This window comes from Arachis ipaensis, chromosome B10 (genome assembly GCF_000816755.2).
Source record: "Arachis ipaensis cultivar K30076 chromosome B10, Araip1.1, whole genome shotgun sequence".
Lineage (NCBI taxonomy): Eukaryota > Viridiplantae > Streptophyta > Magnoliopsida > Fabales > Fabaceae > Arachis > Arachis ipaensis.
The window spans coordinates 445,237-467,828 of NC_029794.2; the positions used below are offsets into that span (position 1 = coordinate 445,237).

At 33.9% G+C, this 22,592-nt stretch overlaps 4 protein-coding genes across 5 annotated transcripts in view; 2 read left to right on the top strand and 2 right to left on the bottom strand.

Annotated features, from left to right (window-relative positions):
- On the top strand, nt 2,774–6,703 carry LOC107622646 (diacylglycerol O-acyltransferase 2D). Of its 2 annotated transcripts, XM_016324627.2 has the most exons (9): nt 2,774–3,195; nt 3,597–3,671; nt 3,807–3,892; nt 4,534–4,640; nt 4,727–4,882; nt 5,339–5,425; nt 5,568–5,665; nt 5,826–5,913; nt 6,181–6,703. In XM_016324627.2, exons 1-9 carry the CDS (start codon nt 2,990–2,992, stop codon nt 6,280–6,282), a joined length of 1,005 nt encoding a protein of 334 aa, XP_016180113.1. In that variant the 5' UTR covers nt 2,774–2,989; the 3' UTR covers nt 6,283–6,703. The 2 variants fall into 2 exon arrangements, with proteins under 2 accessions (XP_016180113.1, XP_020970043.1); XM_021114384.1 differs by lacking the exon at nt 5,339–5,425.
- LOC107619862 lies at nt 7,706–9,583 on the bottom strand. The gene is made up of 3 exons (XM_016322101.1): nt 8,477–9,583; nt 8,217–8,356; nt 7,706–8,165 (listed from the first exon to the last, which is right to left on the bottom strand). Exons 1-3 carry the CDS (start codon nt 9,581–9,583, stop codon nt 7,706–7,708), a joined length of 1,707 nt encoding a protein of 568 aa, XP_016177587.1.
- Nucleotides 12,935–22,592, top strand: part of LOC107619863 (diacylglycerol O-acyltransferase 2D-like) — a 24,059-nt gene continuing 14,401 nt past the window's right edge. Inside the window, exons 1-8 of the mRNA XM_016322102.2 lie at nt 12,935–13,142; nt 13,864–13,938; nt 17,268–17,353; nt 17,752–17,858; nt 17,944–18,099; nt 19,236–19,322; nt 19,419–19,516; nt 19,992–20,032. Of these exons, the coding sequence (XP_016177588.1) occupies nt 12,961–13,142; nt 13,864–13,938; nt 17,268–17,353; nt 17,752–17,858; nt 17,944–18,099; nt 19,236–19,322; nt 19,419–19,516; nt 19,992–20,032 (832 nt within the window). The 5' untranslated portion in view covers nt 12,935–12,960. The remainder of the gene's footprint in view (nt 13,143–13,863; nt 13,939–17,267; nt 17,354–17,751; nt 17,859–17,943; nt 18,100–19,235; nt 19,323–19,418; nt 19,517–19,991; nt 20,033–22,592) is intronic.
- Nucleotides 21,313–22,592, bottom strand: part of LOC107622634 (protein PIN-LIKES 3) — a 4,399-nt gene continuing 3,119 nt past the window's right edge. Inside the window, exons 9-10 of the mRNA XM_016324613.2 lie at nt 22,052–22,237; nt 21,313–21,657 (exon numbers count right to left, since the gene is read on the bottom strand). Coding sequence (XP_016180099.1) covers nt 21,533–21,657; nt 22,052–22,237 — 311 coding nt within the window. The 3' untranslated portion in view covers nt 21,313–21,532. The remainder of the gene's footprint in view (nt 21,658–22,051; nt 22,238–22,592) is intronic.

A 22,592-nucleotide genomic window follows, 5' to 3' on the forward strand; every position in this document is an offset into this window, starting at 1 on the left:
TCATCAGCCGCCTACCATTACTATTAGCTGCTATCTTGCTGCTGTCTCTCTGGCCATTTTAAATTCTAAATCTTAAATTCTATATTCTAAATTAATTTTATTTTGTTTCACTTTTAATTTTTTTTTTACTTGAGTTTTTAAAATTTTTATTGTTTTTAGTTTTGTCTACTTATGGGTCATGAGATTTTGTCTTCGAAATTGGCCCAAACCTATGCACCTAGGCAAGCGTGCCTATCAACAAAAATGACAAAGACACCACAAAAGAAGAAAAAATCACATACACTATTAAAAAAAACAAAAAAAACTGATTTAGCTTGGGGTTTTACTTTATATTTATTATTTTTATTTCCATCTTTTTCTTCATTTTATTTCGTACCCAAAAAAAAGAGCCTATGTATTAGTGGCTTAGTGCATGTAAACGGTGTGTGCATGTGTGAGTTTGGTTAAGTGAGCACGTCACCGATGAGTCTCTATCAACTATTAAATGACAAAATTATACAAAAAAAACAATGTGTTGCCCCACATTTATATAAACTCCAAACCATCCATTATTATTATTAAATAATCACGTTCTCCACGATACAAATTTTCGGTTCTATATTTCATAACTCACCTTGTGTCTTAGCTTTAATTTCACAGACCACAATTAGTTTTTAGTTTTTTTACTTTTTATTTAAGCAGTGAATGGATGTTACAAGTTTGTTAGTTGTTATATTAATGGATTTGATACTAACATAAATATTTAGCAGCTTTAATTTACATATAGTTAGTTAGTTAATTTTGTTTTTATTTTCGATATATAATATACATACATGCAGTACAATGTACAATTGTTAGTGTTAAGAAATTTGATAAACGAGAGCTGTTAGATTATTTGACTGATTTGACTGAATTTCATCTAACGACTCTCAACTATTAAATTCACGTGAAGTCGACTGCACCTAAGTTTCCACCGTTAAGAAATGATTTGTATTTGTAAGATGTTCTCCATTAACCGTTATAATGTTATGTTCTTAACTAATAATATAATTAAGGTCTAGTTAATATCCATCTTTGGTAATAAGTTTCAGATAGATGACTTTGTATTTAGGATAAATCCATAACATAATAACGAGTGAATATTTCTATGGCTGTTGAACAAAAAATTTAGGTACAATCGAAATGGCTGGTACAAAAGTGCATCCACTAAAGTTTTATGATCACACATTTCTTGATTGCCAGCTTGAAGCTAGCTTTATTAGAAGATTTCATGTCTTCGATTATATTTATAGAAAAAAACAATTATTTTATAAGAATATATATAGTGTTTATAAAAGTTTTGATTATTCGATTATAATAGGTTTTATTATTCTACTATAATAGATATGACTATTTTAGTTGTTGAAAATATATGAAATAATGTACAAATATACGACCATTTTTTGTTAGTTAAAAACTTAAAATTGATTCTATAAAAAGAAAATAATTTTGGAAGAATGGATTTAGTTAGAATTGATTTTATCAAATTGATAACCATAATCGTCAAATTAAATGTTGTATAATAAAAAAAGTCATTATATATCTTTTTACTAATTTAATTTAATAATTTTATTTACCACATAATTTTTTTTTTCACATAAGCATAAGGGGAAGTATAAATTTTTTTGGTTCAAATTTAATCTAATCCAATTAAACATATTAAACACTTAAACTAATAATTAAAGTTAAATCGAAAAATGGTTGAAATAGCAAAAAGATATACTGGTTTAATACAAGAGTTTAATTTTAATGTATGTCATATAATTACATCAATTCCTTTAAATGTTCATTCACATAGTTAATATAAAAAGTAATGATTTTTACTAATGTGATTGTATATAATTGAATGTATGTATAAAATTATTTTGCACTTAATACAAATGAATTAGAGCAAGTATATTATATCTACATGTTATAATAAAAAAATATAATTTTTTTAGCTATTTACATATTTACATATTAATATAAGATTATAAGAGTTTAATTTTAATACATTCACAGTAAAGTAATTTATTATATAATTATATCTGTTCTTTTAGATGATCATTCATACTGTTAATGTAAAAGATAATTATTTTAATTAATGAGAAAATTTAGGGCCAGCAGATTTTGTGATTTTTAGCCATCAATAATATTTTTAATAGTGTGAGATTACATCTACTGATATAGAATCATTCAATTTTCTTTTAATGGTTTAGTACTGACCAAAATTTAACAAAAGTGCTAGCCCTAACATTCCTCTTAATTAATATAACATTATGTTAATAATGTCTCCACAAGGTCTCGAACCAAGAACCTTGGAGCAAAAGTAACATCTACTTGCCACTTAGCCATTGCACTTCTAAGTACTATATTTGACAAATACTAATTATATAGTATACATAAGTATCTAATTTAATTTAATTTTTGTTTTTTCTATTTTTAAAATTAATTATATTTTAATTATATACCATTATTAATATAAATATAAATTTCACTAAAAATTTATTAATTTAAAAAAATCTAATAATTAATCTATTACCTTTTTTGTTTTAGTCTAAATTAAATGTTTTTTATTGTTTTTGGAAAGAAAATCTTTTGAGGAATTTAATAATATGTGATGAGGAACACCGAATAAATTATACCAAAACCAATTAAAACACAACATAAAGACATCTTTAAAAAAAGACGTTTTAGGCGTGATTATCTGAGTGCCCTCCTCCTTAATGCAAATACAATTCTTTTTTCTTAACGCCCACCACCCCACCTTGACCTGGGAAAATAGTTTACATATTTTTAATTAAAAAAAAAAAAAGAAAATGGAAGCATGTGCGAAGTGCCAACTGCCAAAGAAGTAGACGGAAACTCCGAGAGACGAACTCAAAATGACAAATTTACCCTCCAAAATCTGCGAAATTTTGTCCCCGCTTCCTTCATAAGCACACCACACTCGCATTGACGATTGGAACTTCAACAGCCACCGAATCCAAACATGGAAGTCCGAGGGAACGTCACGGTGGCGCCGCCGGCGGAGGAGAAGGTCTTCAGGTCCACGGAAGTGTTCGCGCCGGAGTCGTCTTCGAAATCGAAGGGCTTCAAAACGACGCTGGCGCTTGCGTTGTGGCTTGGAGCTATTCACTTCAACGGCGCTTTGATGCTCTTCGCTCTTCTCTTTCTACCTCTCTCCAAAGCTCTATTGTGAGTTTTTATTTTATTTTATTTTTTAAACATGATATTTAATGGTTGCTAGTAAAAATTTAATCTGTTAACCGAAAGGATAAATTTTATTACTCTAAGGATCAAATTATTGTTTTTTTAATTATTATTAGTGATCAAATTAATGTTTGACTATATTACATTGCATTAGAGGACTAAAATTGACCTTCATTCGAAGCAACAAGTTAAGTAGCTCAATTGATGTCTAATTTTTATTTTTATTTTTCCCCCTAAAGATTAGTTTCATGTCTGGATATGTTGTTGAAGGATGAATATAAGTATTTCTTTTTAACCATTTTTTTTGTTGCCTCTTCAAAGCTATTTTTTTATAATTCTCATTTTTGTTAAATGTTTTTATTTTTTATTTTTGCGTTGCATGACAGGGTTTTTGCTTTGCTGTTTGTGTTCATGGTGATTCCAATTGATGAAAAGAGCAAATTCGGACGAAAATTGTCCAGGTAGAGCCTTTTTAGCTTTTTGTTTTTTGATGCTGGACTTTCTCCTTTTTTTTTTTTCCCCTTCTTTTCAGTGACATTCTCCTATCCTTTCTTTTAATCAAAATAAAATAAAATAATGATTGGATGCGTTTTCAGGTACATATGCAAGAATGCTTGCAGTTATTTTCCTATCACGCTTCATGTTGAAGACATAAAGGCCTTCAATTCTAATCGTGCTTATGGTTTGAATCAAAACTATTGTTGATTCCATTTTAATGAATGTTTTTGTTTAATGCTTTATGTTGAATTCTTATTGTTTTCATTTCCAATCTTTTTCCTTTTTATGTTGGAAAGTTTGATGGGAATGTAAAAAAAGGAAACTTGTTTTCTTGTAATTTTGTTGTGTCGGTTTGTTTTAGGAAGAAAAGTGTTATAAAGAAAAGTGGTATTATAAATGAATGGTGTTTGGAAATTACCATTATTTACCACATAAATGACTCAGAGAATGATGTCAACAAGTTTGAAAAGTGTAACTTAACCTGAGATTTTTGAACTTGTATTCTTAAATTTTCATGAATAAATGTGTATAGTGGAATTGGAATAGGAGTACTATTATTTATTAATGTTTGACTTTAACAAAGAAAATTTCTACTTATCATTAATAATTTAAGAAATTGTAGCTACAAATAATGGTTAGTATGGAGTCAAAACAGGCAGTGCATAGTCTGCCAATAGCCTGACCCAAATTTAAGGATTTTGCAATGTATTGAAGTGAAAAATATGGGGTCCAGTTGTTTAGTTAACCATTGTGATGGTACCTGTTTTTATTGTATTTTATCAATTGCTGGCTATTGATACTAACATGAGTATGCACTTCGTGCAGTTTTTGGTTTTGAACCACATTCGGTTTTGCCAATTGGTGTTGTTGCGCTAGCCGACAACACAGGGTTTATGCCTCTTCCAAAGATAAAGGTTCTTGCTAGCAGTGCGGTAAGGCTTTCGCTTGAGAATTGCAACTCTGCTTTGTAATTGGTTCTTAAGTATGTAACATTAAAATTTTCTCATTTGATGCATAGGTATTCTATACACCATTTTTGAGACACATATGGACATGGTTGGGTCTTACACCAGCAACAAAGAAAAACTTCCTCTCCCTGTTGGATAATGGCTACAGTTGCATTTTAATACCTGGTGGAGTGCAAGAAACATTTCTCATGGAGCATGGTACTGAGGTGGGTTCCATTTTACTCCTTTTTAGTATTTCTATTCTATTTTTGATAATTGTAGTGCTATGATTGATGCAAAGTTTAGTATTATATTGTTATGGGAAAAATTTCCCTTCTAATGCTATGTAAATGGTTGAGGCCAACTATCCTATAACATGACATACTAGTCTACGTTTTCCTTGTATGATTATATTAGTGTATAGTCAAAAAATTCCTAAAAAAGTTGTAAATATAATTAAGGAGTACATTGTGTTAGTTAGATCTTTTAGTGCCTACATCTTGCTGGTTTTTCTTGATATTTGGTTTTGTGCTGTATTTCTCCTTTCTACTAATTTTAAAGACAGGCTGAAGAGGATTTGAAATAAATTGTGTCTTTCAAGATGAGCATCATTATTGTCATTGCATGATTTATGTTAAAAACTTTAAATGGGTCAGTGATATTAAGATATTTTTACCCTGTAGACTGCCTATCTCAAGGCAAGAAAAGGATTTATCCGCATAGCCATGCAGAAGGGCCAACCCCTTGTTCCGGTTTTCTGTTTTGGACAGGTACTTATTTCTTGTCCAAATCAGCTTTACAACACTAAAAATTATTTAGTGTTTCACATCCTTATATGTTAGTGTTACTGATTTATGTTTGTCATTAACTACCATTTCTCATTTTCCTTCATCACTGCAATGTTTGCTATAGTCAGATATCTATAAGTGGTGGAAACCTGGTGGGAAGTTAATTCTGAATTTTGCAAGGGCTATCAAGTTCACCCCCATATACTTTTGGGGAATTTTCGGGTGTGTTTCTTCTACATCCCAATTTGTTAATCCTCATCATTTTCGTTATCCATGTTTTCACTAGACAATGTTTCTTCCATGAAAAATCAGGGTAACTAAATTTATATTTGAAGTTGAGTTGGTTTAATCTTTTAACACAAATTATCTCTTCAACTTCTAGATCTCCAATACCATTCAAGCATCCAATGTATGTTGTTGTGGGGAGACCGATTGAGCTTGACAAAAATCCAGAACCAACAACAGAAGAGGTATATGTCCATCATGCGGTGTTTATCCATTAAGTTATCCTGGGATAACATATTAACATGCTGCATTTTTTTCCTCTAGCATTGTTCCTTATTCATCTACAAAATGTTCATTACATTGACTTGTGTTATGCTTTCACTAAAGATTCTAGCTTCCATGAAAAAAAAAAAAACCTTATTCAAACCTTTTATGGAACCTTATATTTCAATGTAAAGCATGTGAGGTATCTCTAATATTGTTTGTAAATTTGATATCTTTCTCCATATTAGGTTGCTACGGTGCATAGTCAGTTTGTTGCATCACTTCAAGATCTTTTTGAACGGTACAAAGCTCGTGCTGGATATCCAAACCTTGAGTTGAGAATTGTCTGATGATTAGTCCAATATTCTGGGGAATTACACCAATCTTTCTTAGAGTTTATGCTTATTACACTTTGACATTCTTCTTGGTTGAAGGATTACATGTGCATTCCTTATTTTATATATTGATATTGTACATGGCACCCTTCCTTGTTTTAAGAATCACGCTTCTCTTATCTATTGTAAATAACAAAGTTAATCTGACGCATATTTTCAAATAACTGAATAAGGAAGGTGTTGAGTGTAATAAGTATTAAACTTAAGTGGAGGTTTCTTATTTTTATTGTTTGTGTATTATTTATTATTCCTCTTCTCTCTCATTGGCGAGGAGCTTGTGGTGTAGTGGATTAATTATTTTGGCACACAGTTGTAATTACTAATTATTTATTTTATGACTATCAAGTATCAACCATAGATAAAGGTTATATTGAACTTATTTTGGGCTCTTTTGTTATTGTTTGGTGGGGTTTGTTATGGGCTAATGTCTATCGATGGTTGTGCCAACCTTGCTACGGGCATCAAATAGAGAGAGAGAAATATTGCCTAACAACAACATATTATACCAAGCTAAAAGGAAAATGAAAAATTGAGCCCATGAAAAAAAAATTAAGCTGATGAGAAATGTTTGGATAATATTTTTTGAATTTAATTTTGATACACTCTCAGTATAAAGTAATTTTATACGTGTATTTAATTACGTAATGTCACATCAGTAAAAAAAATTACTCTTTTCATATTAATTGTGTGAATAGTCATTTAAAAGAATGGATATAATTGTACGATTGTATAAAACGTTTTACACGGTGCATCAAAATTAAAATATATGTTTTTAAGCAATATACATTATTATTGGGGCAATTTACGCAAATAAAATGATTGAAGAAAACGTTTACGCAAATACAACATTGGTAATTTTCAGACGCAAATGCAATAAACGCAACTATATATAATCTGCTACACCCTGTAGCGGAAATCAATTGCACGTAATCCGCTACAAGGTACCGCGGATTATGTTGATGATTGATTTAGTCATAAACCGCTACATCCTGTAGCGGTTTATGCTCAAATGGTGCTACACTCATAATCCGCTACACCCTGTAGCGGATTATGAACAATGTGGATTGATGGGAAGATGCCTATATATACCAGTCTTACAGTAACAACTCGTGATGCAAAATGTACGAAGTTATAAGTGTTCATAAATAATAAGCCATAGAAATATAATAGGCACGAGGCATTAACAGTAACACGGATTAAATTTCTACATTAGGCATAAATCATAAGTCATACAAATAGGTCGGATCCAAGACTAACACAAACACACGAAAGGAACTAACACTAACACAGGAAAGGAACTAACACTAACATCCGAAAGCGTAAATTGCTACAGGAGAATATAAAATTCAAAAAACTAGAAGCACACAGACTATAAGTCCTACGAACTACCGGCAACGGTGGAGCCTCTCTGGGGGCAAGACCTACGCGTGTGCCCAGGCTGTCTACAGAGCCCGCACCGCTTCGGTCGGTTAGGGTCGGCCTCATCCATGTTGTTCCGGATTCTGGTAGACCTCGGTCGGCCATCACGGCAACGCCTCAAGCTGGGGTCCGGAATAATGGTCGGACCGTCATAAGGTGGCCAAAGTCCCTCCGGTATTGGCGGCACGAAACCCATCTGGTACACCCTGAACACCTTCTGCATGGTGTAGACCTCGTTGACATAGATGGACCAGTCAAGCCGTGACTGGGCACAACATGCAATCGCATGGCAACATGGGTAATGGAGAGCTTGAAAGTATCCACAATCGCATGTACGGTGCTGGAGGTAAACTTGGTACGTCCCAAGTGAAAATCTCCCGGTGGGCGTCGTCTCGGCAACGGTGTACTCAGACTGCTGTCTATCGAACAGGGTGATAGTGAAACATCTGGAGTCTTTCAAGTTGCGCTACATCGCCTTCATAAAAGACTGGCAGAACTTGGCACCACTGGCCAATTGAGCCTCTGCCGTCTGACCACGAATCACGAACAACTCCGCTAGCCGACCATATGTGGACTTGACTAGGGCGGTAACCGGAAGATTCCGTGTACCCTTCAGAAAAGAATTAACACACTCAGATATATTGGTCGTCATGTGACCGAACCGTCTGCCACCATCCTGGTGCTGAGTCCATTTATCGTATTCTATTCTGTTCGCCTAATCACACATTGCCGGATTCTCATTCCGCATTATATCAAACCAATAGTCAAACTCTGCCTCAATCTTCGCATAAGCAGCGTTCACAAGCAAACGCTTTGCATCTGTGCCTTTGAAACTGAGTGCGAAGTTAGCTGCAACATGCCGAATACAAAATGCTTGGTACGCATGCGGGGGTAACCACCCACTGTTCGGGTTCTCCAATGCAGCCTTGATGCCATTGTGCCTATCTGAAATGACCAGTATCCCCTGTTGCGGAGTCACATGTTGCCTCAGGTTGGTCACGAAGAAAGACCAAGACTCGGCATTTTCCCCCTCCACGAGACTGAAAGCAATAGGCAAGATGTTGGAGTTCCCATCTTGAGCGATGGTCAGGAGCAAAGTCCCTCCATACTTGCCATACAGATGAGTACCGTCTATGCTTACCAACGGCTTGCAATGTCGGAAAGCTTCAACATAAGGAGGAAACGTCCAGAAAAGACGATGAAAGTACACGGTTGAGTCATCCACGTCATCACCGACGCGAATCGGAGATGTCTTCAACAACGTAACCGTCCCCTCCATGGTGGACTGCACACCAAGGATCCAACGAGGTAGCTCGGCGTAGGACTCTTCCCAGTCCCCGTATATCTGTGCTATCGCCTTCTGTTTTGCCAACCACGTCTTCCTGTAACTTGTCTTGAACCCGTACGTTCCTTCGGTAGCTTCTTGCAACACCTTTATCGATACCGCCGCATTGGCGCGAACCAGAGAAAAGATCTTGGCACAGATCTCGTGCAAGCCTCGAACCCCAAAGGTTAGTGCTGGATCTGTCGGTTGGCTGATGGCTCCCAGATCCAGGGTAGAATAATGTGCAGGTTGCTCATGTGTGCCGGCACTTGACGGTGGTTGACATGTTCCTGGATTTGTCGAAATTTCATCATCGCTGTCCCCTCCAATGTCAACAGGCTCTTCATCGGAGTCATCCCCTTGCATAGCATTTTCCATCCGATCCGGTTCCCCCTCATGTTCTACATTTGCAGATGGATGAGTTGAGGTGAATGCCCCAACTGGACCGGCTGGCCGATACTCCAACAAACACTCAGGTGCAACGACGGGCATCGAGGTAGAGGCACCACCCATCGTGGTGGACTAGGGGTTTGGAGCGGATGCACCAGAACTATCGATCCCATGTTCCAGCTTCGCAAACAACTCATGTATCCTCACTTTCGGAAAACTCCGACGACAATGAAACAACACCCGCATATCTTCATCTGTTCGTAACACGAACGTTTCATATTGCACGCCAGTTGACACAACCGCAATAGGTATCTTGTAGAACAGCTTCTTCACCCACTTTGTGCCACCCACAACCAACTTCTGCAGTATACTGCTCTTCAGATCCAACAGTGTATCAGACGACCTGACAAAAACACTCAACGGTTCTCTGTCTGTAAACTTCACACCGTGCCTCTTACTCTTTTTTTATTTTTCCAGAATGATGCACTAACACCAAAAAGCTCTCTTCACTCTCCATTCCTCAAGTGATGAATGAATGAGAATGACACTCTACACAACTTGTTGGGTATATATAGCATCTTCCCATCAATCCACATTGTTCATAATCCGCTACAGGGTGTAGCGGATTATGAGTGTAGCATCATTTGAGCATAAACCGCTACAGGGTGTAGCGGTTTATGACTAAATCAGTCCTCAACGTAATCCGCAGTACCCTGTAGCGGATTACGTGCAATTGATTTCCGCTACAGGGTGTAGCGAATTATATATAGTTGCGTTTATTGCATTTGCTTCCGAAAATTGCCAATATTGTATTTACATAAACGTTTTCTTCAATCATTTTATTTACGTAAATTGCCATTATTATTGAAGCGTAAATTGCCATATAAAATGAATCTAATCATCATCCTCCTCATTATTATTATATCCTCTGATGTGGCCTCAAGTTTTCTTTTTCCGGTAGTTATGTGGCATCAAGTTTTAAAGGGTTTCTACCAACTAAGAGAAGGTTGAGTGAGCCCTTTGATGGCAATTCAAGTGCCATGGCTTTTCCAATTCCATCAGTGGAAGCAGTGACTATATCCTTTGAACATAGTATTTGTCTCTCTCAGATTCTTTAGAGACCTTAGGAGCATAGCCCAAACCCACTTCACAAAACTAGCTCACATTTTTTTCTCTCATCAGGAGGGATGGAACTCTCAACAGGAGAGACAAATTAAAACTCAAGGTTCTATCTCCTTGATCTTAGCTCAAGCCAAGATTTCATTCTCAACCTTCTTGCCACAACCATGATATTTAGGCACGCTCACCATGCAATTAACTTAGTGGTATTGCAACCAAAATTCCCCAAATCATTCTAATCATCTTCCTACAATTGTATCCTTTCCAGTCTGATACTTGTTCACACCAACACTCCCCCAACTCCTACACTCCAGCTCTTCCCCTATCAGTCTTTAACCCATATGACCATACCAAACATGGGTACCGAACCTGTTGAGTCTGCAGCAGAATTTTGACTTAGGGTATCAAGTGCATTTGGAGGGGAAAAAAGCAGAAGATAGCAGCACTCAACAGAAATCAAATGCAGAAAACAGCAATGAAAAAACAACAATTAACCCAGACAAACAAATAACAATCAACATAATCAAATCCAAAAACAGCAATTAACTCCCAAAAATAAAAACTGAAGCAGGGTAGGGATCTGCTTACAAACTCAGAAATTCAAAAACTCAAGCTAAGCAGAAATTAGCAAACTCAAACTCAGAATCAGAAATCAGAAACAAAAAAAAAGTACAAAAGCAAGTAAAAGTAAATTGAAGATCGGCGGCGAAGGAGGAATCCAAGTGACGGCGATGGAAGAGGAGAAGTGAGCTCGGTCACAGAGGGGATTGAAGACAGGCTTGACGCGCGAGAGAGAGGGATCGACGATGAGGATGGACCGACGGAGACATGATTTCAAGGTGGCCAACGACGACGAAGACAGAGGCGGTGACATCAACAGCGAGCATACCTGGCGACGCGAGGTGAAGCGATCCAGGAGAAGAGAATCGCAACGGCGGGGCTCGACACTGGCTGAGGAGAAGAGTTCGTCGGTGATGGTGGTGCTGGTCGCTGGCTGCTGTTGCTGGTGGTCTGGGAGAAAGAGAGCGGCTAGGGTTTCGTGTGGAGATCAGAGACAGAGAGAGAGGGGCTGGGTGGTGAGTGGTGACTGAGTTAGTGGGTTGTGGGTGTGTGCGAGAGAGAAGGGAGGGAGGTTATATATATATTTTTTTATGTTTTAACTAAAAACCGATAAAAAACCGTCCGATTCAAGCGGTTCACTTGTTAATCACCAGTTTGACCGATTTTTTTACCGATTTTTTACCAAACAGTTTTTCACTTCAACCGAACCGGCTAGGAGACCGGTTCCCGATTAACCCGGTTGAATTGGCCGGTCCAGTTCGATTTTCAAAAACATGATGTATATATGTTTCGATGCTTGCAAGATGGGATTTAAGAGTGGATGCATGCAGGGGGGTATATATATAAATAAACTAAAAATCGGTAAAAAACCGTCCGATTCAAGCGGTTCACCAGTTAACCGCCGATTTGACCAGTTTTTTCACCGGTTTTTTGTTAGACGATTTTTCACTTCAACAAAATCGGCTAGAAGACCGGTTCTCGGTTAACCCGATTGAACCGATCGGTCCGGTTCGATTTTTAGAACCATGCTCTTTTCTCTATGTGTACTCTCGATGTACTCTTATGGAGATTTTAAATTACATATTTTTTGAGATGTAACCAAATTTATTACTGAAAGCTATCTTCAAATAAATTGCTAGATTCCACGTCAGATTATCTCATTCATTTTTAATTTATTGCGGGCAATACTACAATGAATAAGGATGGTATTGGCCAACCAACTTAAAGTCGGTGAATTGGTTAATTCATTTTTTTTAAATAAGTCTTATAGTTCAAATTTTCTGAATTCTATATGTAATTTGTTGCTATTGCGTATGCATGGCAAGGACAAACTCTACTAATAGAGAGAAGGACAAAATTGCCTTCACATTTGGAATAGAATGAGAACAGAGTTACTGAAATAAAGTTCTTCTATTTTTAGTTACTGAATAATTCGCCAAGTTCTCTTAGCTTGCTGCATATGCTATATATAGACACACACGACTTTACCCAAAGAATATCAAGACAGCAACTAATTAATTTTTCCTTTCTGTCTCAACTACTTCCTAACTTCCCTTTCTGCCATGTTTTTATTATATCCCATGTGTCTGACACTGTTGCTTTCCATCCATATTTCATAACATTTAATTTACCTCACAAGCATCGTTCTCATTATTAAATAAAAAAATACAAAAAATACTGTACACACAAAATTAGTACAGTAAGAGAGGTAACGTCAATCTTTAAATCTAATTAATTGATGTAGGGTATAAATGATAGTTGATATCGTACTCAAACGTTATAAATTAAACACAACACATGTTATAGATAGAGCGAGAAACATGGCGGAGGAGAAGGTGTTCAGGTCCAATAAGGTGTTCGCCGGCGATGTGTCTTCGTGCAATAAGTTGTTGAAAGGCCTGAAAACAACGGTGGCATTGGCACTGTGGTTGGGACCTATTCACTTCAATGGTGCCTTCACTCTCTTCTCGCTTCTTTTCCTCCCTTTCTCAAAGGCACTCTTGTGAGTCTTCATCTCTCTCGTCGTCCTCTCACTCTCACACATGTATTGTCATAAAACAAAATCTTACATGAAAATACAAATATGGCTTTGGGTTTTTTAATGTGTACAAATAATAAAATATAAAAATAAAAGCTTAATTATCCTCTGATCTTTTCAACTTAGGCATCTTAGAGAAAACTATTATTAGTATGTTCACCTCTTTTCAATAGTAAGAAATTAATTTGTCAAATTTTGATAGATAAATTTATTATTTTTAAATTAAGGGATATTTTATTCTTCAATTTATATGAATATAAGACTGTATTTGTTTGTGAGAACAAGACAATATACTAAAAATAAGATATAAATGACAAAGACATTTATATTCTATTTGATGATAAAGTAAATTGAATTATAAAAATATAATTTTTTATTAGTGTTTATGTGTCTTTTTTGTCAGAATGAATATAAAATACATTAATTCAATGTCTATACACAATACTTTTATTCATGTCACATGTTAATTTTGTCACAATCTCGTTCTTATAAACAAATACGGCATAAGAGTTTCAAAAAAAGAGGCAAACAAATTGATTTCCAAATATTTTAGAAGGCTACTTTCATGTGGCTATATTTTCAAAGAGTGATTTAATTCCTTTTTTTTATTTTTGTTACTAACTGTTAATATTTTTTCTAAAAAAATAATATTAAGAAAGAAAAGTCTTTTTACATTGTATGACAGGACATTTGCTTTGCTGTTTGTGTTTGTGGCGATTCCTATCGATGAAAATAGTAAATTTGGTCAAAAATTGTCCAGGTTAGTGGTTACTTTGTTGGATTTCTATTTTTGTTTATGGAATATTTTTTATCCCGTTTTTGAAGAAAATTTCATGCTCTAAATTGTTTAAACTGTGATGTTGATGGTTTGATGAATTAAAAGGGATTAAGAGATAGAAAAATAAGTTTTTCTCATTTTGAAAAGAATGAAAAATTCCTTTAAAAAATATTTGTTAAGTTATTACACTTTATATACTATGTACTCTTTATGTACTGTAGTCCCATCCAAAAATTACAACAAATAAGCTTACATCTACTATTGATAAAAAAAATAAACTAGGTAACACCCTTCCGCAAGCTAGAATTGTATAAATCTAACCATCCTAGCTTGGAAACATTAGTAAGAAAAGGACCCGGTAGCAAAATTTTGGTAAGAAAATCAGCAGGTTGGTCTTTGGAACGAACTAGCATAAGATGAATGAGACCAAACAAATACTTTTCACGAACAATGTTACAATCTACTTCAATGTGTTTGGTTCTTTCATGAAAGATGGAATTATTGGCGATCTGAATGGCTGACTGGTTGTCTAGGATAGAGTGATAGACTTTTGAAGCGGTAAACCAATAAAATCCATTAAGAAAGATAATCAACTAGCTTCACAAGTGGCAACAACAAGAGACCTATATTCAACTTCTGCAAGGACTTGGCAACGGTGGTGTGCTTCTTACTCTTCTATCTAATGAGAGAGTTTCCAAACCGAAAACGGAAAGACGAGTATCGGCACAGGTAGCCCAGTCAGCGTCAGCAAATCCGGTAAGATACAGATTAGAAGTAGAGGAGAAGAATAGACCAGTTGCAGGTCTGCGTTTTAAATATCGGAGTACGCAAAAAGTATCCTGTAGGTGAGAAGTGGTTGCATAGTCCAAAAACTGGCTCAAACGTCCCACAGCATAAGAGATATCAGGTCTAGTATTTGTGAGGTAAATGAGTCGGTCGATGAGTTGTCTATAAGTAATGTTGTCCGTTAAAATGGTACCTGATTCCTTCGAGAGTTTCTGACTATAATCAAATGGGGTGGAGAGAGGCTTGCAATCTAGATAACCAAAATCTTTGAGAAGGTCCATGGCGTACTCCAGGCTGATAAATGTGAATTATAGAGTTAGTGCGTGCTACTTCCATTCCCAAGAAGTACTTGAGATCACCAATATCCTTTATTTTGAATTTGTCATCCAAAATTTGCTTGATGGAATTGATTTTGCCAATGTCATTCCCGGTTAAAACCAATTCATCAATATATACTAAAATAGCAGTGAAGTTTTCATATTGTTTCTTGATGAAGAGGGAATCATAAAAAAACTGCTTATAATCATATAGAGACTTTTGTAATTTACAAATCAAACCTAGTTGTGACACAGCCAAATCGAGTGGTATTTTCATATAAACTTTCTTGTCCAAATCTCCATGAAAGAAGGCAGTATTGACCTCCAACTGTTTCAAATGCCATTTTTTTTGTCAATTGCTAATGCTAACATTACTCGTAGGGTAGTCATTTTGACAACTGGACTAAAAGTATCACTATAATCCACTCATTGTACTTGAGTAAATGCTTTTGCAACTAGCTCGTTTTGTGCCTTTCTATGGTGCCATCGGGATTGAATTTTATCCGAAAAATCCATTTGCAACCCACAGTCTTCTTGCCTTTTGGGAGTTCAGTGAGACACCAAATTCTGCTCTAATCTAGAGCTGTCAATTCAACTTGTATTGCTTTTCTCCAACATTCATGTGTAGCTGCTTCCTCATAAGTATTAGATTCTAGATTTGAGGTGAACGCTTGAAAAATGGACTTATATTTTGGGGTTAGTTTATCATATGATAAGTATTATGAGATAAGATATAAAGAATTAGAATTGGCAAAGTTGCTAGAGTGAGCTGCGTGGGTTTATCATACAATGGTAGTCCTTTAAATAAGCAGGCGATTTTTTTATACTTTCATATTTTTTAGTGATGCAGTCATGTGTGATGTCGTAGTTTTGTGATGCAGGTGCATTGTTATAGTGTGTGGTGTGGTAATGGGTGCAATGATGTGTGAGAAAATTGGTGAGTGAATTGAGCTTGAGAAATATTTATTTGAATCTGTGAGTGTGGTATGTGTGGGTAGTGACAAATAATGTGTGGATGGTGTATCATGTTGAAAAATATCAATACATTGTGGAGTACGAGTGGGTAGCACAAGAATGTCAGTGTAGTGGAATATGAAAATGAAAAATGAGTTTCATAGAAAGTTACATGGCTAGATATGAAAATTTCTTTTTATTTTAAATTAATAAGTCAAAAACCTTTTGTTCCTAATTTAAAACTGAAAAAGGCTGTTTTTCTGGCTTTTGGGTCTAATTTTGTTCTTGAATTTGTTAATGTAGAAAAAATAAGCCTAAATTTTTTCTAGGGAGAAGAAAATAAGGTTTTGATTGATATTGATCGGACTTGTGGTGTTCTTCGAAATTTGAGATTAAAGATTCGTGAGTTGATGGAGGAGATTGGCATTGCTATGATGGTCAAAACCATCACTCGAGGATCTGTTTACATGTCTGCCATTTTGAGAAATCAATGAATAGCTATGTTCTAACTCGTTGATAGGAACAGCTATGTTCACAAAAAAAGAATCTTGCGAAATAGCCTCTCATAAAACTCTATTGGATGAGTTTGAAGGAAGAGGTAAGGAAAGGGAAAAGGAGATGTGGAAAGAAAAATTAGGAAAAGAAAGAAAATGGCAAAATTGGCGAAGCTTGGATCTCAATTTACAACTTTTTCAATTTGATTCAGAGCTTGGTTGCTCTCCGCATCCACTACACCATAAAAATAATCTCATGGTCTAAGCTATTCAAGTTGTGATGTTGATGATTTGATAAAGCAGAAGGGATTAAGAGAGAGAAAAATAAGTTCTTCTCATTTTGAAAAGAATGAAAAATTTCTTTAAAAATTATTTTTTTATGATGAATGCTAGGGGGCCAGCAATTTTGGTGTTTTGTAACCATCAATTGGCCATCAATAGTGTTTTTAATGGTGTGAGATTACATCTAATGATGAGAGATCACTCACTTTTGTTTTGATGGTTAAGTGCTCGCCAGAAAAACACAAAAGTTGCTGGCCCCTAGACTTTTTTTTTATTACACGTTATATACTATGTACACTTTATATACTGTACTCACACTAAAAAAAATTATAACAAATAAGTCCACACCTATTATTGATAAAAAAAAAATAAATAAATTAGGTACCAGTTATAAAAGAAAAATAAAACACAGACCAATTATTAACTAACCAAATATAAACCTTGTTTTCTGTTTCTATTTTTATTTTCTATTTTTCAGGTTTATATGCAAACATGCTTGCAGTTATTTTCCCGTGACACTTCATGTAGAGGATATAAAGGCCTTCAATCCTAATCGTGCTTATGGTTTGAACCAAACTACTCTTGATTAAATTTTACAGTATAATTACTATGCTTAATTACTTGATAGTATAACATTTTTATATACCTACAAAGTATATATTTCTTTTGTTCTTCGTTTCATTTAAAATTAAATTGTGAGGTATGCATAGAGTGTGGAATAACATAACATTTTATTTACATTCAAAATTAAATTTCTATTTTTAAAATATGTTCATGACGATAAATCTATCAAAAAATATTTAATCACATTAAACTTATAATATATGAGCTCATGCTAATTAATTGTAGACTAGATTGAATTTTAATTATGATTAAGATTTTGTTATTCTATATTATTAAAATAAATTATTATTTTGGTGAGTGAAATCATTTTGTTATTTTATGGCCCTATTAATGTGCAGTTTTTGGTTATGAACCACATTCAATTTTGTCGAATGGCATTATTGCACTAACAAGCAGCACAGGTCTCATACCTCTTCCTAAGATAAAAGTTCTTGCAAGCAGTGTGGTAAGCTTTTTTTCTACTTGAGAATTTAATTATTTTTTTGTAATGATTATCATTAATAAGTATATAATTTTAAAATTTTCTGTAGATATTTTATATACCATTTTTGAGACACATATGGACTTGGTTGGGTTTTACATCAGTGTCGAAGAAAAATTTTGTGTCGCTATTGGATTCTGGCTATAGTTGCATTCTTGTGCCTGGTGGATGGCGAGAAATATCTCTCATGGAGTATAGTTCTGAGGTGCATTTAATTTCTTCCTTCATTTCTATATAATTATTCATATATCAAAAGTTATCATTATTTTTTAATCAACTTATATTATTATTATGAATAAATTAATTAGAGAAAAAATTAATACCCCCTAAATATTTATAAATATGACATATTTTAAAACCTTTAAAAATGCAAATGGAATAAATATTATAAAACAAATGGAGTATTAATGTTTTCTATATGTGTTTTTATTTAAATTTAGGTGGAAACTCAGGTGCAGCCGACTTCACGTGAAGTTGATAGTTGAGAGCCGTTAGATGAAAATTTAGTCAAATCTAGGGGTGTCCATGGATCGGATCGTATCCGCAGATCCGCGGTAAATATCCGCATCCGATCCGAAAATTGCGGATAAGATCCGATCCGCAAATTAATCGGATCCAATCCACACCCTTTGCGGATCGGATCGCGGATATCTGCTCTACATCCGCGGATCCGCAGATCCACACTATAATAATTAAAAAATAAATAAATAAATATATATATATGTTTGGTATTATATTTACTTGTTTGTATATTTTAGTTAGTAATTCTTATTCATATATTGTATTATTTTATTTTTGTTATTTAGAGAGAGTTTGATTAAAAATATTTTAGGAATAAATAAGTTTAAAAGTATGAAAGAAATATTTTTATCGAATTCTTTTACATAGAAATATGATTAAAAAGAGAAGGTTTAATTATGCGTATCGAATTCTTTTACATAGAAATACGATTAAAAAGAGAAGGTTTAATTATGCGGATATATCCGATATCCGATCCGATCCGATCCGCAAATGTACGGATCGGATCGGATCGGATCCGGCACTAAAAAGTACGGATATCATATCCGATCCGATCCGATGGAAATTGTGCGGATCGGATCGAATTTTCGGCCATATCCGATCCGATCCGATCCGCGGACACCCACTCAAATCAGTCAAACCATCTAACGACTCTCATCTATCAACTTCACGTGAAGTCGACTGCACCTGAGTTTTCACTTTAAATTTATTGTGTTGTTGCATTATCCTATTTCTAGCATTGGATAAGATGGACTGATGGAATCATTGAAGAGGATTTAATTACTATTTTCATTTATGATTTAATTATTTTGTATTTTATAGGTTATCTTTCTTAAGGAAAGAAGAGGATTTGTCCGCGTAGCAATGGAGAAGGGCAAACCTCTTGTTCCAGTTTTCTGCTTTGGACAGGTAATTTCATGGATCTATATTATTCCTTTTAATACTTCATGTTTTTTATTTTAACTAACTACAATTTCTCTTTTGATGCAATGGTGCTATATATAGTCAGATATCTATAATTGGTGGAAACCAAATTGGAAGTTGATTCTCAATTTTGCAACGGCCATCAAATTCCCCCCAATATTTTTTTGGGGAATTTTCGGGTTTGTGTTTATTTTTTATGTCAATGTACCTTTTGGATAATTAGAATTTTGGATAGAAATGATTGAAGGTGGTGTATAAATAAAAACGTGGAGATTCACGTACAGTTGTTTTTATATAAAATCAATAACTAAGAACGGTTAAATGATTTGACAAATTTAACTAAATTATGATCTAATGATTCTTAATTATCACTTTACATGAAAACAACCGTGTATGTAAATTTCTACTAAATATGGTTAGAATCCATGAATTTATCTAAAGAATTATTACAATAGTAATTATAGTTTGTGGCGGTTTTCAACCATTGCTAAACGCTTTAGTGACACTTGGACTTGAATTGCCGCTAAACGATTTAGTTAATATTATATTGCATCTTTTGAGAATTTTTTTTATAGAATATAATTAACCTAAGTAATTTTTCATTTTTGAGGCTGAGAAAATATAATTTTAGCACAAGTCCTCTTTTCTATTCAGGTCTCCAATACCATTCAAACGTCCAATATATGTTGTGGTGGGTAACCAAGAAAAAAAAACACTAAATTCGGCTTCTGATTTTTTTTTTGGGACTGATTAGCCCTTGTGCAAAAAAAATAATATTAATTTTTTTTGGCACAAGGATCTCGTTGTCCTTTCGAGGTAATTATCAGGGACCAGATTGAAGTTTTTTTTTTCAAAGGCCTGTTGTCTTTCGAAGTAATTGTCAGGGGCTATTTTGGATTTTTTTCAAGAATTGTATATATATCTTCTTTTTCATACATTTTTTGTTCTATATAATAGATATTTTGAGAAATTAAAACTTTTAGTCTTCTAACAATATTTTATTCTACTTGAACACTAACAGTAGATGGAAAATAAATTTTAGGTTGGCAAAGTACAAAGTCAGTTTATTGAAGCAGTTGAAGATCTTTTTGAACGGTACAAAACTCAAGCTGGATATCCAAACCTTTCGTTGAAAATTGTTTGATTACAAGCAAGGCCATGCATGAATATGATCGTGTATGTGTATTCTTTATTGGTGAAAACTCAAGTGAACTTGACTTCACGTGAAGTTGATACTTGAGAGCCGTTAGATAAAAATTTAGTCAAATCAGTCAAATCATCTAACGGCTCTCAAGTATCAACTTTAGGTGAAGTCAACTTTACCTGAGTTTCCACCTTTCTTATTTCATATTTTTCTTAATATAATAAATTCATCAGTTAAGTAGTTGTCTTGTGTTTTCCTATTTGGGAATTCACCTTAATAATTATGTCATTCTCTATTAGTGTAAAGTATTCCTCTTTATAATTAATTAAGGAACACTCCAATTCCCAGATATAGTAACTCATATTGTGTCATTCCAATAATATCATTCACATTCAGTTTTATACTTTTTTCATTCTTTGAATCTTCATTCATTATTTACTTTGTTTTTGTTCTTAATTAAATAAGACCCTTTTGTTACGGATAAAAGTTGCATATTCTAAAGTATTATAGTTAAGACTTTGGATTTATTTGGGTGAGTCTTTACAAAAAGATTATTTTCAAGTGATTTTTTTTAAAAGATCTTATAAAAAAGTAAAAATAATTTTATGTTTAGATATCTTTTATGTAAATATTTTTTTTTAGCAATTATATTCAAGTACAACAATATAAAATATTTCTTTAAGTAAAAACAATCTTTAAAAAAAAGGATATAAATTATAATTTCTAAAAAAAAAAAATTTTAATATTTTTATTTTTACTATTAAAATTTTACCAAATATACTAAAAAAAAATCTTTTTTATTAAAAAAATATTTTTCTAACAACTTAATATTTGACACTCAAACAAGCACTTCATCAACAATATTATGACACTTCAGAATGTAGCTATACATGTATACATGCAACAATTTCTTTACCTACTCTTCTTTCTCTTTAACATTTTGTCAATATCACCAATTGCTAAAATAAAGTTAGTGAAAACTTGAGGGGAAATAATACTATAGAAATAAAATAATTAATAAAAATGAAATAATTATTATATGAATACAAAATCAGGCAACTAGCCACATGAAGAAGGTTGACCAAAGAGTTACAGCAATTGAAGCCAAAGCATATGTCCATAGCATGATTACAGAGCATTCACTTTCACCTGATCCAAACAATTGAGCCATAGTTCCTAACAACGTGGACTCATGGTTAGTTATCTCTAAAAGTTTCACACGCAGTTGATTCTTTGTATAAAGGTGAAAACTCAGGTGAAGTCGACTTCATGTGAAGTTAATAGTTGAGAGCCGTTAGATAAAAATTTAGTCAAATCAGTCAAATCATTTAACGGCTTTCAGATATCAACTTCACGTGAAGTCGACTGCACCTGAGTTTCCACCTTGTATAAAATAGAATTAGTGTTACATTTCAAAAAAATACATGAATATCAATCAAATATAACATTATCTCAATTTTAGAAGAAAAAAAAGTTAATGTATATTTTCATAATCTAATTTTGGAGAATATTATTAGTATGATAATGAATAAAATTGGTAATTAAAAAGTAGGAATAAATGTGTGTGTACCTATATTCATAGCTGGTGGAAGTGAATATTGAAGAAGTAGAACAAATTGAAATAAGGGATCAGACTGAACCAAACCCAAGTGTATTGCTCCTTTAACAACCACAACACCCAAAAGTGGCAGAAAAATGTACCGAACAACAATAATTCCCACAATCGTCCATAATGGGGTACTTGCTCCCCTTAAGCCTGGAAATGCATTCATAACATTAATTTACAAAGAAAAAAAAAATCATGTAATATACATCTATGGCTGGCAATGGATAGAGTAGGGTAGGGTCTGGACCCTACCCTAACTCTACCCGCAAGCATATCCAGACCGTACCCTACCCTACTCGCAGCGGGTCGGGTAACCTACCCTACTCGAACAGGTTGGACCGGATTGGATACCTGCAGGTAGGGTATGAATTGCCAGCTCTATATACATCAGTTATCAATATATAAGTCATTACCTCTAAAATAAGTATTTAGCATCTCATAAAAAGTTTTATTATATTACTGATTATTCGTTTATTATAATTTTAATTATATTATTATGACATAT